This window comes from Triticum dicoccoides, chromosome 3A (genome assembly GCF_002162155.2).
Source record: "Triticum dicoccoides isolate Atlit2015 ecotype Zavitan chromosome 3A, WEW_v2.0, whole genome shotgun sequence".
Classification (NCBI taxonomy): domain Eukaryota; kingdom Viridiplantae; phylum Streptophyta; class Magnoliopsida; order Poales; family Poaceae; genus Triticum; species Triticum dicoccoides.
The window spans coordinates 394,457,895-394,473,621 of record NC_041384.1 but is presented as its reverse complement, the minus strand read 5'-3'; the positions used below and the strand labels follow the sequence as shown (position 1 = coordinate 394,473,621).

The following is a 15,727-nucleotide window of genomic DNA, read 5'->3' as shown; positions in this document are numbered from 1 at the left end:
TAGTAGAGTTTGAAGTTGAACCTTGTGCTTGTGTTGATTCGTGCTTAGATCTGTGATTTGTAGCTATTGATGGTCCATTTGTAGCATGATGTTTGTTGTAGATGTATGTTCCTGCTCATAGATTGTCCGGTATGCTTAGTATGATAGCGATGAAGCATGTGCTTGCTATGATAGTGATGAACCATGTACATGTAGGCTTCTGCTTTCATGGATTGTCCGGTATGTTGTGTGCTATGCTTACTGTCAATGCATGCTATGATTGTAGGACATGACCACGCAGACGCAAGATCTTAGTCAGGCCATTGTACTATCCGACAGCCAGTTTGCTCCATCGTATGTCCAGGACTTGCAGCCTATGTCTGAGGCACCTGATTCAGAGGTGTTCGCGTCTGATTCCCTCTATGTGCCAGTAGTGCTCGTTGAGCCAACTCCTGCTGTTGCCGCCGCTGCACTCAAGGTAGCAGCAGCAAAGGCAAAGAAGGATGGTAGGTCCAACAACATGAAGTGGCAGTCGTTCATGTCCACACTCGTGCTGAACAAGATGTGTGAGCTCATCTCTACTGTAGTTAGGACTGACAAGGGCTTCAAGGAGGTGCACTTGAACACCGTTGCGAAGTAGGTGTTCGAGTTCTGTGGGCAGGAGGTGTCTGCCACCCAGGTGTACAACCACCTGAGGAAATGGAGCGCTCGATGGATCCTAGTGTCCAAGCTAAGAGACCTTAGCGGCGCCTCATGGGATGAGAACACTTGCTCCATAGTTCTGGAGGTAGAGCACTACGCCGGCCATGTCGCGGTTAGCTCACATCCATCTTCCTTTTCATACTGTCCACCATTGCCTACCCCTAATCGCAACTAACAACACTTGTGTTTCATTCTTAGGACCACCCAAGGGACGCTGAGTTCCTCAACACACCCATACAGAACTACAGCCAGATGCAGCACATCTTCTCTTTCGGGCTGGCAACTGAGAAGCATGCCATGGGCTCGGGGGAGCCTCTTGGTTCTCCCATGCCAGACTTCCCTGAGACACCGGACGTCGAGGTCCTTGATGGCTCTGACAAGCCCTTCGTGAAGCCCTTCGACAAGCCATTTGACCCCGTCCATGATAGGAAGAGGAAGAGAGGAAGCCTGATGGAGGAGGAGATTAATGTCTTTTGCAGCATGACTGAGGCGGTGAAGGAGGTGGCAACAGCCATCAGGGAGTGCAAGCCTCTCGACGTCCACCATGACCTGTATGGCGTTGTCATGACCTAGGGTGGTTTCAGCAACGAGGCTCTCATGGCAGCTCTCAGCCACATGCTTGACAACAAGGCCCAGGGGGTTGGGTTCATTGCCATGGCCGACGCTCACAGGGTGCTATGGCTCAGGAGCTGGCTGGGCAAGCACTACTACTAGAGTAGTGCTGCCTGTGAGCGTGCATGATCCCCGACGGCGATGGCGGTGGCGACGACGACGATGAGGATGACGACGTACATTTTGTGTAGTTAGGGCTCAAAAACTATTTGATGGTCTGTATATTTTGATGAGGTGGTATATACTAACCCCTCGCGCTGATGGTGAACTTGCGGTGGTAGGACGACGCCCTCTTTTGGATGTGGTGGTAGGTTAACATCAAAGTAGTGCTATGAAGAACTTGTTATGCCATATGATCATGCATGCTTTACTTATTCTCTTCTGCTCCATTGTTGTTTGTGTGCTATTTTGCTTGCTACTTGTGTGCTCCATTGATTTGCTGCTTCAACTCTTGCTCTTGTGCATTGCTAGGACAAGTGATATGCCGTGTTCATCACTAAGGTTTCAGAGATTTATAATTCATGGGAAGAAGCTAGTGCACAAGTGGCATCATATAGCAACAGCAACCATAGAGGATTCAAGACTAGGCAAGCAGCAGAACAAGCTTACTCCGACTGGGTGCGAAAGCACGGAGGTAGCAGTGTTGACAGTGGCAAGGTTGAAGGTGTCAAGGTGGATCGTCAGTTTGGGCTGAAGCTGAAGAATTTCATCATCTTCACCCAGTTCATCCCATTGTTGTGTTTGTGGCGTTGGTGTGCTAGGTGTGGGTAAGCTCATCAACTAGGGTACAAGGTAAGCACAACATGTACGTCGTATGCAACCAAACGCCGTGTTCATGTGCCGCTTGGGCCAATGCAAACAACCAAACAAAATGCACTTGCGTATTATCTAATACAGGGACACTAGATACAGGCAACCAAACAAGTTGCAGATGACGTATTAGGGTTTGTTTTTGCTCAACCAAGCTAGGTTGAGAAGTGTATGCGATGCATGCACTGTAGCAAACGGCAATCAAACACGTCAAAGGTGATTCAAACGCCTCATTGTAGATGCCCTAAAATGGAAGGCCTTCCTACCCACGACGGGCTCCCCATTCAGGCCCAACACCCATAGCCCACGCAAAGCCCTAAACCATCACCATTCTCGCCGAACCCCCAAAGTCGGCCATCATCACCGTCGCGTTGCGTTCTTCATCCCACCTCCCAAAAACCCTACACCCGCGACGACCAACCGGCGGCCGCCATGCTCCTCCGGCGACCACTTCAGACGCTCACCCTCCCCCTCATCCGCCGGCACCTCTCCGCCTCCGCCGCAGCGGTTTCCGCCCCAGATCACAACATCGACGAACTCCTGTCGCCGCCGTTCGACTACCTCCCTGGTCACCCGCGGCCGGACGCGAAGCACGACGAGGTGATCTTCGCCGTCCCGAGGGACTCCTCTGGCCGGCACTTCGCCGCCAAGGAACGCAAGGCTGGGCGTGTGCCGGCCATCGTCTTCGAGCAGGAGAATGGCCAGGAGGGCGGCAACAAGCGCCTCGTCTCGGTGCCGTCCAAGCAGATCCGCAAGCTCGTCGACCACCTCGGACGGTCCTTCTTCCTCTCCCGCCTCTTCCGTCTCCAGGTTTGGTCCGAGCAGGCCGGGCAGGGGGACCTCATCGAGAGCGTCCGCGTCCTGCCGCGCAAGGTGGGTTCTCTTAATGGTTAGTGAGCCCTTGTTTTCTACCAAGGGTCGACATTTTCTACAATAACCCGGTATTTGTCTCGCGCTTGTTAATGTGCATGATAAACATTTATATAGCTGGGCTTGGCATTTCGGAATGAAATACTTCTGTTTTAGGTTGCAATTTGAGAACTGCATTGTAGTAGAAAACCATTGAGGAACAAATAACCTGATTAGTGATAATTTGAAGGTGCCTTTGATTGAAAAGTTCTAATTGTTCGGCGATCTAATCAGCTAGTTGATCTGTAAGTCTACTCTGTTCGGGGACAGTGTTTCCTACCTCAATTCAAGACAATAAAATGGTGCTTCTTGGTTTGTGTTTATTGTTTTGCTAATGTTCTTACTTAGTAGCAAGTAAGATTTTGATCTAGTCTGTGAAATACTGGAAAATAATGGACCTGCAAGTTTAGTTGATAGGTTGTGTATTCTAATGGACTATCCCTTCAGTAAATGCACCATGTGTGTTACCTTAGGATATATTTTATCAGCAAATGGGCACTGGGTGAACTCAGGTGTGGCAACATGAAAAGTCTGTTGCACGCCTTCATTATCTTGAAAGACTTGCAATTTCTTGTTTAAGGGTGAATCAGAGCATCCATTCCAAGTGCCAAGCTCTTGATGAAGTAACACAAGTTTTTTCTTATGTGCCGAGGAGGATAGATTAACATGGTGCAAGCAAATTCAGTTCATCCTTTTATTGCTCTTGGGTGATCGTTAGCGTCCATCTTATTTGGTTATCTACCTGTCTTTGTTAGCATGATAGATGAAGGGTTGCAGTGCACATAGAGCATCCATTTCCCCTTGGTTCTTAAGGAAATTGAGTTGTTTCTTGCTAAATTCCTGCATTCCAAACAGCGCTGGAATGTGCTCATTACCTTTCATACCACACTAAATTGATTAATATGCTGACCTATGTGCGATCTTGTACAATGTGGATCAGACATAAACCTTCCTTCGTTGAGGTAGGAGAATCAAATGGCTTGCAGAAATGGCTGCTTTTAAAAGCATTGTGAGAATCGCCATCTCTGATGTTGGCAGCAGCGAACACTGTCCAGCTTACTACGGAGCTGGTTCCTTGACTAATGAATTATAGATACTTGGGTTTTCTAGCTCACTGCAAGAAATCAGCCAGATACCTTCATCTACCTTACAATATCAGTTGAAAACTGACCCTATATGGCTCTTTATAGGCATATGTTAGAATAACTGGTGCAGTTATGGATTTGTGAATCAATGGAATGTGGTACTGAGAATCTATTGGCTGACTTTTTTTTATATCTATATTTGCAGGTGCACTTGCACGCAGGCACTGATGAACCTCTGAATGTGACATTCATGAGAGCACCTTCTTCGGCACTGCTCAAAATAGATGTTCCTTTAATGTACATTGGGGAGGACGCCTCACCTGGCCTCAGGAAAGGTATGTAACATGTATACCGATGATGCATCTATCTTACGTAACACTAACTTGGAATGCTAAATTGAAAAGTTCTCCAGGTTTTTCCACATCAAAATTGGGCGGGCCCAAACCCTAGATCATTTAGAAACAATTTCTTCATCATGCCAGTTCTCTTACATATAATATAAAACAATATTTAGGTTACTTGGGGTAATTTCTTGAACTATGCTAGCGAGAAGGCCTCATCTCTGTTGAGCAAAGCACTAACAAATTAAGTGTTGTCTAATGGCTCTTGTTACCTGTGCTGTGTTTATCATTTCATACTGGTGAGTGGATCAGTTATTCAGTGTACGCTGAACTTGATATTCTGAAAAAACTCTGGTGAATGAGCATTGCCTTTGTTATATTATTATGTACTGCTCTAGGACTTGTGCATTCAGCCCTTATCCAGCTGTATTCCTGTTGTATTATGTGATGTTACATTGTTCATAATAAAATCCAGGCTAATGTGATTATATTTGCAACCATGCAGGAGCTTACTTCAACACCATAAAACGAACTGTCAAGTTTCTCTGCCCTGCTGACATAGTCCCGCCATACATTGAAGTGGACCTAAGCGAGTTGGACGTCGGGCAGAAACTGCTGATGCGCGATCTGATAGTCCACCCGGCGCTGAAATTGCTTCAGTCGCCAGATCAACCCATCTGTAGCATTATAGGGTCAAGAGCCCCCGATCAGAAGAAAGAGAAAGAGAAATCAAAATAACTCGCTCCGCTGTGTTAACTATTTGCAACAGAATAAACTTGTTTTGCTATCTATGCTCGAGTTATTCAGTTCTTGATTATCCTTCCTAGAACGAATACTACCAGTATGATTTTGTAGCAAGGGACCACTGTTTTACCTGAGGAATGGAAGCCAGATGCTACAGATAAGAATACGGCAGGAATGTCCAAATATGTTTATGTGATTTTGTTCACAGAAACTTCACTGTGATGTATTTTATCGGAAAAGCGTTTACCTGTTGACAATCCGATGGTTTTCCATTGTGGGATTGTGTCACGTGATTTTCTAGTTGTCAAGCACATGGAATTTGCACTGTTTTGTCATGATCTTGATTGTTCTTGTCATCCAATAATTATCTCAAGTATTTGCACCAATATTGCTAAATCCTGGTCGGTTCTAGTTCACACTGATGCATCCAAGTAGCCTGCACTCACAAATCTGCATAACTATCAACTCTCTTTGAAACTTCAAGCTACATTGTTGGCAATCACTCCATGGCACATTTGGGACACAAGAAAGGAGGAGTACGTAATAATGGTACTGTTGTGCAACCTGCGAGAACTGCTTCAAAAATCCGAGCCTATGTCCTTATGATGGTGCAGCATTGTTCTAAGCCCGAACCTTGCGCGAATCTTGTTCAACTATCATTTGGACTCCGCCACCAGCAGGCTCGGTGGCTGTGGATGTTGATGCGGTGCTGTTTCCCTCTAGTCCGCGGATGGACATGGGCTTTGTGGCTACGAACCATCTTGGTGAGTGCCTCTGTGCCTGGTTGCCAGCAATGAGCAGCTTCAATGCTTTTCTGAACCTGAATTGGCAGAGGCACTTGCCATTCGGCGTGCTCTAGAGGTTTGTTGAACTGAAGGCTTTATGACAGACCCGCGAGGTGTCAGATTGCCTCTCTATGGTGAACAGGATCAAGTCAAGTCTAAGGTCCAAGATCGATCAAAGAGTGGGGGCTGTTGTCGCTGGCATCGAGTCTCTCACGTCCGGGTTTACTTGATGTTCTTTTTTACATGTCAGGCGTGATTTGAATGTAGCGGCACACAAATTAGCTCGGAGTTATGAGCAGGATGTAAATCGTATTTATCATGGTGTGGTTCCGGACTGTATCAGGGACGAGCTTTGTCATGATGTTCATCAATCGATGAAGTACTGTTATTATAAAAAAAATGAACTCTCAAACACGCGGAACTACCTTCATAAAAATCTGAAGGCAACCTTAGCTCTCGCACCTGCAATGACAGGTACTCCTGAGCTAACGAACACAGGGAGCCAATCCGAAGACAGTGACCCCATTCGCAGTATTAGACACTTAACAGTAGTAGCAACTTGTCGGCTAATTCAATGATCAAGTACTGATCACAACCAAGTTTCGGCAAGTTCACTCAAACAAATGCAGTCGCCCGAAACTGATGGCAGCATCTCAATGTACCAGTCATGGGGGTTATGATTTGCACAGCCACAAACAGACACTACTCCTGCCAAGAATCAGATAGTTCTTGCCATATAAGAACTCTAATCATCAAATGAAGACCCAACACAGAAAGAAAGGTGAACAAGATAGTATACTCAAATATTATTGTGTACCACATGCAAATACATGTAGAAGCTTAGGTTCAGATACATGACACAATACTCAATAGGCGTCGACAAAATGACGTCCAATTGAAATTGGGGCTCAGGCAAACACACGCACACACCCTTTTCCGATCAAAATAATAATATGACCAGAAGCACAGTCATCGTTCAGGCTCCTCCAAAAATTTGAGGATCCAGGTAACGAAAATAAAGAAATCATTAAGGGGGGTAAATTCATCAGTGCCGCAGCAGACAAAATCTTCAGGCAAAAACTTGATCAGCATGATCACATCCATGGCTGCAGCTTATTAACCTCAGACAGCGCTTCAGATACGACCACATCAAGTGTTTACTGATGCTCGCTGGTCACTGGATCAGTTGGAAAATGCGACGATTGTCAAAGGATGGGCAGCTGGGATCAGAGTGACCTATCGAAGGTTCACCTTCCATCTCATCTTCCATGAAGTTCTCCCTGCACTCCATGCTGCAGAAGGCTTTGTCACCCCTACGATTGAAAGACATGATACAAATAATTAACGAACAATCAGAACAGCAGTAGATCTATTAAACCAGCAAAAAAGAGAACATAACGATGGTTGCATCTAGTTTACTAGAACACTTACTGGTAGATATAGATGTCTTTCCCTTCTTTGAGCTTGTCACCGCAAAAACAACAGAAGCTCATGGTATCCCCATTCAGATGAGGGGCCAAACTCTCCTCACACCCACCCTCATCAGGCATCAGTTGCTCAGCTTGAAACTCAAAAACACGGTCTCCAAAAATGTGGGTAGTTCTAGGGTTCGGACCACGGGTAACAACACAGGTGTAATCCTCTGAATTGACAATGTCATCCAGGGACATGATACTACCGTTGAGTCCATCACTCATATTCTCATCTTTCTGTTCAAGCAGTCCAGCTTGATTAGGAGCAGTGGAGCTGTTCTTGAGAGTTAAGTTGTCAGTAATCCTCATCTCAGATCCAAGGAGAACCTTCCTGCTGCCCAAGGGTGTGGGGTTGTTTTCATGACTGAGAGAATCCACCAGTCCAAGGCCAACCCTGTCCCCGAGCAAGATCTTTTGGTTCTGGCTGGCTGCGCCGGCATCAAGGAAAGACGATCTGGGTGATTTGGTAGCAAGGCCTGTGAACAATTTCAGGTCTAAGGGAGACGTTGGGCTGCGGACGGCATCCAACTCAATCAAACATTTGGTGCTCAGTTTGACAAGAAGATCAGAGACTCTGAAGAAGCCCATCTTGTGAGCAGCCGATTCAGAGGAAGTTTGTGGAACAGAGGACTCGGCTGCCATTTGATCACTGCAATTTCCTTTTGGGTGTCAATATCTTGATTTTACAAGTTCGGCCTTTTCTAATCTAATACTAGAATTTATTTAGAAGAATCTATCTACTGATTCGGTTGGGGAAAAAAAGAGCAAACAGAAGAATCACTCCACGAGGAGCTGCAGCTAGTATAATACTCCTACTGTACAACCAATCAAGAGCCAAACTAAAAGGGTTCCATATTGTAGTTCCTTGGCTTGGATTAAAGCATCAGGAAAGCATGGGCATACGGAGAAGGCGAAGAAAACAAAAAGATAAAGGCATGTGTGATTGACCAATCATCATCTGATTCTCACCTTTGCTTCACAACCGTCCTTGCCTCACGGGATTGTTTTGTTTCCTCGCAGCGGCAGCGGCTGCGTCGTGAAGAGAAAAAACGGCAAATCTCCTGAAAAATTCAGCCAAAACCAAGATGAAAGGCCATGACGAGTAGTCGTTGAAAACCACGAGAAGAGATTGATTGATTTATCCTCGAAAAAGGAGCGGAGATTAAACCCCCCAAAATCTTCAAAAATTAAAAAACAAGTGGGGGAAAAAGAAACGCGGAAGCACGAAGGATCGGAGAGGCCGTTGAGGGCATCCGAGGACCTAGGCAGATTAGAAGCCCCTCGTGAACGCGTTCTAATCTGTTCCGCCCGGGCGGAAATGCAGGCCCGGTAAATCCCCAACGCCGGAAGGTAAAATCGGCGAGGATCAAGGAAGGAGGAACGGCCTACCCTACCTTGGTCTCCTCTCCTCTCCTCTCCTCGGACGGCAGGGCGGGGCGGGGCGGAGGAAGAGCGGAGTCGAGTCGAGGGAGGCGGCAGTGTGACAGAAAGATAAGAAGAAATAGGGCGGAGAGGGGAGAGAAGGAAGGAAAGGTTTATGTGAGAACTTTTGGCTCCAGTAGTTGTTGGACCCTACCCTACCCCAACCCTCTTTCTCTCTCTCTCTCTCTCTACTTTCTCTTTCTAGGGCTCTCTCCTCTGTACTCAACTCTGAAGAACACTGTTTTCTAATCGGGGCACGGAATAATGTGGGCCCAGGTGTCAATCGCTGTGATTTGGTTTTGCTGGTGGCTAATTAGTACTCCCTCCGTCCGAAAATACTTGTCATCAAAATGAATAAAAGAGGATGTATCTAGATGTATTTTAGTTCTAGATACATCTCTTTTTGTCCATTTTGATGACAAGTATTTTCGAATGGAGGGAGTACTCCAGGAGTACTATAATAATAACTATTTTAATGAAAAGGTGATGTTAAGTTTGAAAGGGTGTTGAGACTGTGATGTCATGATGTGGAGACTTGCTTGTCATGTTGTTGGCAGTCAGCAAGAGAGGGAGAGAGGTTTGAAAAGAGCAGATGAGAGGAGAGAGAAAGAGGATAACAGTAATTACTCTACTAGTACTACTAGTAGTAGTACTCCTCTTGTGGGCTGTGCGTTGCCTGCAATTATTTACACTATCTTTCACACAGGTGGATGAGAGGAGAGCGGTGGAGTTACCAAGGAAGTCCTTTGTCGAATCAGCTTCTTTGGATCTGTCTTGTGCTGGGGATTTCCTTCTCTGCAAAGTAAGGCTGTTTGTAATGGGTAATATCATACCTTAATATCATGCACATGATACTAAGTTATGATACTACCTTCGTAATGCACAGTATCATATATTAGTATTATAGGTAACCTTATTTATTGTCATGCATAACACATAATAGCATAACATTTAATATGATACAGTATCATGATATGATACTCAACACTCTCTTTCTTCATTTAATTTTATGCCACCTTAGCAAAATAGTCTAGTTAGCATGCATAATATTAGATATGATACTATCATTACGATCAGCCTAAGGAAGGATCGTGCCCCGCAAGTCCACTTGCCACAAATGTTTCCTCCACTACCGCTTTCACAAGGTACAGCTACAATCTTTTTTTCTCTCTCTATCTATATACGTACGATTGGGGATTATGTCATTTTACAGTGTAGAGATATTGGGTAACTATAATCTGCATATTGGGAAATTACTAGTTAGAGTAACAAAATTCAGTGCTAGTGAAGAGAACACGTCTCATTACTATATTCTCACAACGTTTCTAGTGAAATTTGCGAGTGTATTATATTATTCCCTTCGTTCCAAAATATAAAAACGTTTTTAGAGGGAGTACATTCTTACACCGCGTGCCTACAGAATTGATAAGGACATTAGAACATCTCCAACACCGGCCTCAAATCGTCTGCATACATCCGCACGAGTTGTGTCATTGATGCGGTCGTGTATCGGTCCGCCGAGCGGCCCAGATTATATTTTTCCAACAAACTGGAACGAACGTGAGGGGCTATGCGCGAGTCCAGACAGCAGGCACGTAGGACTCGACACCCTCAACCCACCCAAAGGGCAGGCGAAGCGCGCGCTTTAGTAGCTGTCCGCCCTGTTTTTGTGGTACAGTCCCCACACTCTTCTTCCATCCTGCTGCTCTCCACCCAATTCCTATCCTTTTCTCCCACTCTCTTCTTCCCTCCCAACGACGCCACATGGAAACGGAGGAGAGCCTGCGAGAGATGGAGGACGTGGTAGAGGTGCTGGAGGATCTGAACATCCCGCTCGCCCGGAAGATCAACTCGGCGACGCGGCAAAATCACCACATCAAAGCAAAAGCCGCAAAAGGAGGAGACCCTCAAGAAGCGGGTTGCCGACAGAGGGCATGCTGGTGGCGGTCGTGCTGGTCGCAGATGAGGTGGAGATCGTGGCCACGGTGCGCAAATGGTGTCGCTCACCGTACAAACGGCACCATGGCCGGGGCATTACAAGATTCCGTACTTCTACGCCGCCAAGCAACTGGGTAGGCAGTCCCCGATAACCGTTATCGTGTCGTTCATCGTCGACTACAACACAACGCCTCTGCTATTCTCGGAGTGTTCTTCGTCGTAGCTGGTCTTGGCGCAGATGGCGGGCGGAGAGCAGATGGGTGCCCGCACGCTGTTCGCGTGTATGCCTAAAGTGGGGGAGCCGACCTACAACAGGGACTGGGAGATGATGGACACCATTCATTAGACGGGGGCGAAAGAGGAGGTGCCTATATGGACGGGCAGGTGGAAGACTCGGATCCCACCAGTACGACAACTACACCCGGACTGGAACGTAACATGGCTACACCTAGACCGACACACAGCAGGCCAACACCCAAATGGGCACGCAGCAGGCCAACACCCAGATGGGCACACAACAGCCGGATTGAGCCGCCAGACAGCAACAGGAGGGTGAGGAGGAGGAAGACAAGGGAGAGGATGATGATCTGGATGATTTGGTCGATGATCCAAAGAAGAGAGGTAGAGGAGAAAGCTTCAACATGTGGGAGGACGAGCTATTGTGCAATGCATGGTTGGCCCATAGCCTCGATTCGATCCATGGCACGGAGCAAAAGGGCACAACCTTATGGAACAACATTCATATATGGTTCTGTGAACACAAGCATTTCACGCCCTACTCCAACGCGGTCATCCGCAAACGTGAATCATAGTCCCTCAACCATCGTTGGTACACCATCCAAGAGGCCATCTCGAAGTATTGCGGCCACTTGAAGCATCTCATCGCATGGTGGCCTAGCGGTGCGCAAATCCATGAGCAAGTAAGTTCATTTGGTCGGATATGCATACTTCGTTGATCACTAGACGGATATGCATAGTATTGTAGTTGGACATGCATAGTTTTGTAGCCGGATTTGCAAAGTATTGTTGTTCACCACCCAGATATGCATACTTTTGTTGATCACCACTCGGATATGCATACTTTTGTTGATCACTAGCCGGATATGTATGTATAGGTCTTGATAATGTTTTATTTTGTACCCATCCCATGTGTGTATGGTGTTCAAGTTGGCGAAGAAAAACTTCATTGTCATGCATTGCTGGTTGAAGTTGAATGGGTAGCCGAAGTGGAACCTATTCATAGCCAAGACCGCCACTCAAGCCACCTAAGAAGAAACTGGGGACCCAACCGAACCAACAAAAGAACCTCCTAAGAAGATTAGAAGAGGGTTATGGGGAAACAAGTGGGAGGAAGAGAGGGCGAAGCGAGAAGGTGCGAATGTCAAGTTGACGGGGAAGTTCTAGGACATCTTGTCGAAGGAGGAGGCATACATCAGATGGTTCGACATCAAGGAGGACAAAAGGCAGAGAGGTTCAAATTGCTGATGGAGGCGACCAAGAAGAAGCTGGCACTCTAACAGAAGAGGGCCTTGATCAAAGAGAAGAAGGCCATGCTCGGAGAAAATAAGGTGAAGACCACATCCGATGTGGAGGATGCCAAGATGTTGTCCTTGAAGGTGGAGTCTTTGGATGTCGAGGCAAGAATGATCGTGCAAGCTGTCTGCTACAAGATGTTGCAGCGGAAACATCGGGAGTTCGAGGCGGAGGCTACATACGCGACGGCGACGACACCTTGAGCGTGGAGGAGGGTCGGATTGCCGGTCCGGTAGGGAAAAAGTCTTGATTTTTTACATGGACTACCAGGCGGGTATTCTTTTGTGACCGGCCGTGTAAAAACTTGAGCATACTTGCCTCTTCCTGGATGAGATCGGGCATGTGATCCGGCACGCGCTATGGATCGGACTTTTATTTGAATTTCAAATTGCCCTTTACTGGCGGACATATACAGGGTAGCATTGGATGGTGGCCTCGAGCATCAGTGTCCACATAATGGTCCCCCTGTCCGCAGACGGATGTTGAAGGAAATTTGTGGGTCAACATTGGAGATGTCGTTATGTCTTTTGAATACCTCATGAGGCAAGTTAAGTGCATCTCCAATAGATGATGTATTTTACACACCAAATTGTGGTGTGAGTAAAATATACATAACCAAAATATGCTTTTTTTACATCATAAAGAACGTCCAACTCCAACAAATGGTGTAAAATAGGGTTGCCGCATGGAAGAAAGTGGGCCCTTTGGCTAGGGTTTCTCGTGCCTCCCACCATTGCCGCCACAGATCTACCTCATCTCATGTGGTCTTAGGCCATGTAGGCGTGGTGAATTCCGGCCCTTGCCGGTGAGAGGGTTCTATTTTTTCATGCTTTGCTAAGTTTTGTTAGGGTTTGTGTCCTGCTCAGAGAGGCAAGGTGGTGATGGCTCTCTAAAGATGGAATAAAGTTCTCCCCGCCTAGTCCCCGTCCTGGTGGTGTTTCTAGCATCGTCAGAGGGTGTGTGGAGGTTTGTCTCCGGCTTATCTCGCGGGAGTCGATCGGCGTTTTTGTCTTCGGTGGATCCACGTGGATCCTGTCTTCATTCCTCTGTGTCTGTGTGTCTATAGTTTGGCCCTTCGCGTGGTGATTGTTGTTCTGGTGGGGCCTTAGCATGATGACTTTCTGACTGTCTACTACAACAAGGTTTTCTCGGCTCCGATGAGGGAGGGGCGAAGATGGTGGCGCTCCTTTGGCCCACTCCAGTGCTTATAGTCATTGCTAGGTGCTTTATGGATCTGGATGTGTATTTTACTTCTAGCTTCCTTTGTACTACCTTGACAGCTTATGAATAGGTCGGAAGTTTTCTCGCAAAAATTAGGGTAGCCGCACGACGGCCGCTCCAACAGATGTTGTAAAAATAGGCTAGGCACGCGATAGCAGCACAACGGCAGCACTACAGCCGCACATATTTGAATCAAATTCATCACAAACATAAACAACATGTCAAATTCAACATCAACATAGCAAAATCACGGTCTCATAGTGAATCATAGCAAACATAGTTCATGATCTAACAAATAAAAGAGCACATAAACATAAAGATAAACATGGCCTCACAACTTCAATCTTTTCCGTTGTCACTTCGCATGATGTGAACATTGGCTTGATAATCATCATTAGCTTCAAGATCATTGCCTTGAAGATCTTCATTGCCTTCTTTCTCTCCGTTGTCACTTGGCATATTGTGAACATTGCCTTGTGATCCATCCATGCATCCACCTCCACCGAAGCCACCTCCCTTGCCACCCATGTGCACACCATAGCCACCACCCATGTCACCACCATAGCCACCTCCCATGCCAGCCACCATGCCTCCCATGCCACCCATTGTGTTAACATAGCCACCTCCCATCATGTTCATGAAGCTTCCCATTCCTACTCATTGCTCCTCTGAAGCCACACATTAGTCCTCCCATGCCACCTATTCGTCCCCCAAAGCCACCCATCAAGCTATTCATGATCATGATCTTCTTCGCGATCATTACGTCACGAGAAAGCTCAACAAATGCCTTTTGCTTCGCGTCGAGGCCACTTGTGTCCATGAACATAATTTTTCCGCTTTATCCTCCATCGCCTTAAGATCTTAGGCCGCCACCTTCCTCTCCTCTAGCTCGACCCTCTTTTCCTCGGTCACTGTCCTCTTATCCACGCCCGCCGTCTTCTGCCTCTCGGCCTACACCTTCTCCTCCATTTCTTTCAATTTTAAGATATTTTTTCTTCGGCATACCCTTTTCTCGCAATGGCAATGGCTTTAAATCCATCTGTTAGATCATTGTATTCGACCTTATACCCTTTGCTCTTTTATTTCTATTGGGGCTACATGTTTTGGCAACAGAGTGGGGAGTGGAGCTTCTTCTCCCCTCCTCCTCCTGCTCCTCCTGCTCCTCCTCCTCATCATCATCATCATCATCATCATCTTCTTCTTCTTCTTCTTCTTCTTCTTCTTCTTCTTCTTCTTCTTCATGATCGACAACCACGCTCTTCTTCCTCAGAGCTTCAAAAGCTTCCTGATTCTTTCACTTTCTCCTCATCCTTGAGCTCTTTGTAGCAATGTTGGGAAGAGAGCGGTTTCCCTTTACTCTTATTCTTTTCCCAATTCTCCCCTCTTTCTTGGAGCAAACCTTGAGCAAGCATGAACTACAAAACAATAAAGAAACCTCGCTCATTAGGAACATATGCAACCACTTCGGTTCATGAGAAAGCATTCGAAAGTATCAAAAAATTACCATGTTGGTTTCATCACAACCTCTTGGGTTCATGCGATTAATATTGTTCAAGCAAACCACCCTTTCTTGGCATTCGGCATTGATAGTGGCCCATCGGTGCCGAATAGAATCCCTTGATCGAAAGTGACCACTCGTGTTTCACTCATCAAATAATTCTTTCATGCATTTGCAATATGTGGTCATAGATTCATCACTTCCCATGGATGCATCAAGAGAGACTCTCTTCCAAGCGGTATAAATCAACACATTTTCGGCGTTGGAATAGTTTGCGGCTCTTTCCTTCGCTTTCTCAACAAAACCCTCCTCTTCCATGTCAAGGTTCTCATTATCATATGGTGCATCATATTCTTGCGATGGAAAATCTTGAGAGGCAAAATCTTCATTGGCAAAATTTGTCATGCGCATAAATGTGTCATCATCAAGACAACAAGTGCACATACACATAATATCACATTATATTCATACGCACATGACAAAAGAACAATAAAAAGGTATAATATTTTTTTACCTTTGCGACATTTTGTCGAGCATGTTGGACACAGTGGCCGCGGGCCTCAACGACTTCTCCTACACAGCTGGCGGCGGGGCATGAGGTGATGGAGGAGGAGGCACGCCATCGGTAGCAACAATATCCACGGATGACTGAGGAAACGAAGCAACAGAAGCAGTC

At 46.4% G+C, this 15,727-nt stretch overlaps 2 protein-coding genes across 2 annotated transcripts; one reads left to right on the top strand and one right to left on the bottom strand.

The window, feature by feature from the left end:
- The first annotated feature begins 2,436 nt into the window (after positions 1-2,436).
- On the top strand, positions 2,437-5,470 carry LOC119268298 (50S ribosomal protein L25-like). The gene is made up of 3 exons (XM_037549887.1): positions 2,437-2,976; positions 4,303-4,432; positions 4,944-5,470. The coding sequence occupies exons 1-3, from the start codon at positions 2,536-2,538 to the stop codon at positions 5,174-5,176; spliced, it is 804 nt and encodes a 267-aa protein (XP_037405784.1). The 5' UTR covers positions 2,437-2,535; the 3' UTR covers positions 5,177-5,470.
- A 1,273-nt stretch (positions 5,471-6,743) lies between these two features.
- LOC119268297 (FCS-Like Zinc finger 11-like) lies at positions 6,744-8,977 on the bottom strand. Its single transcript, XM_037549886.1, has 4 exons — positions 8,834-8,977; positions 8,409-8,500; positions 7,399-8,088; positions 6,744-7,280 (listed from the first exon to the last, which is right to left on the bottom strand). The coding sequence occupies exons 3-4, from the start codon at positions 8,079-8,081 to the stop codon at positions 7,142-7,144; spliced, it is 822 nt and encodes a 273-aa protein (XP_037405783.1). The 5' UTR covers positions 8,082-8,088; positions 8,409-8,500; positions 8,834-8,977; the 3' UTR covers positions 6,744-7,141.
- Between the last annotated feature and the right edge of the window lie 6,750 nt (positions 8,978-15,727).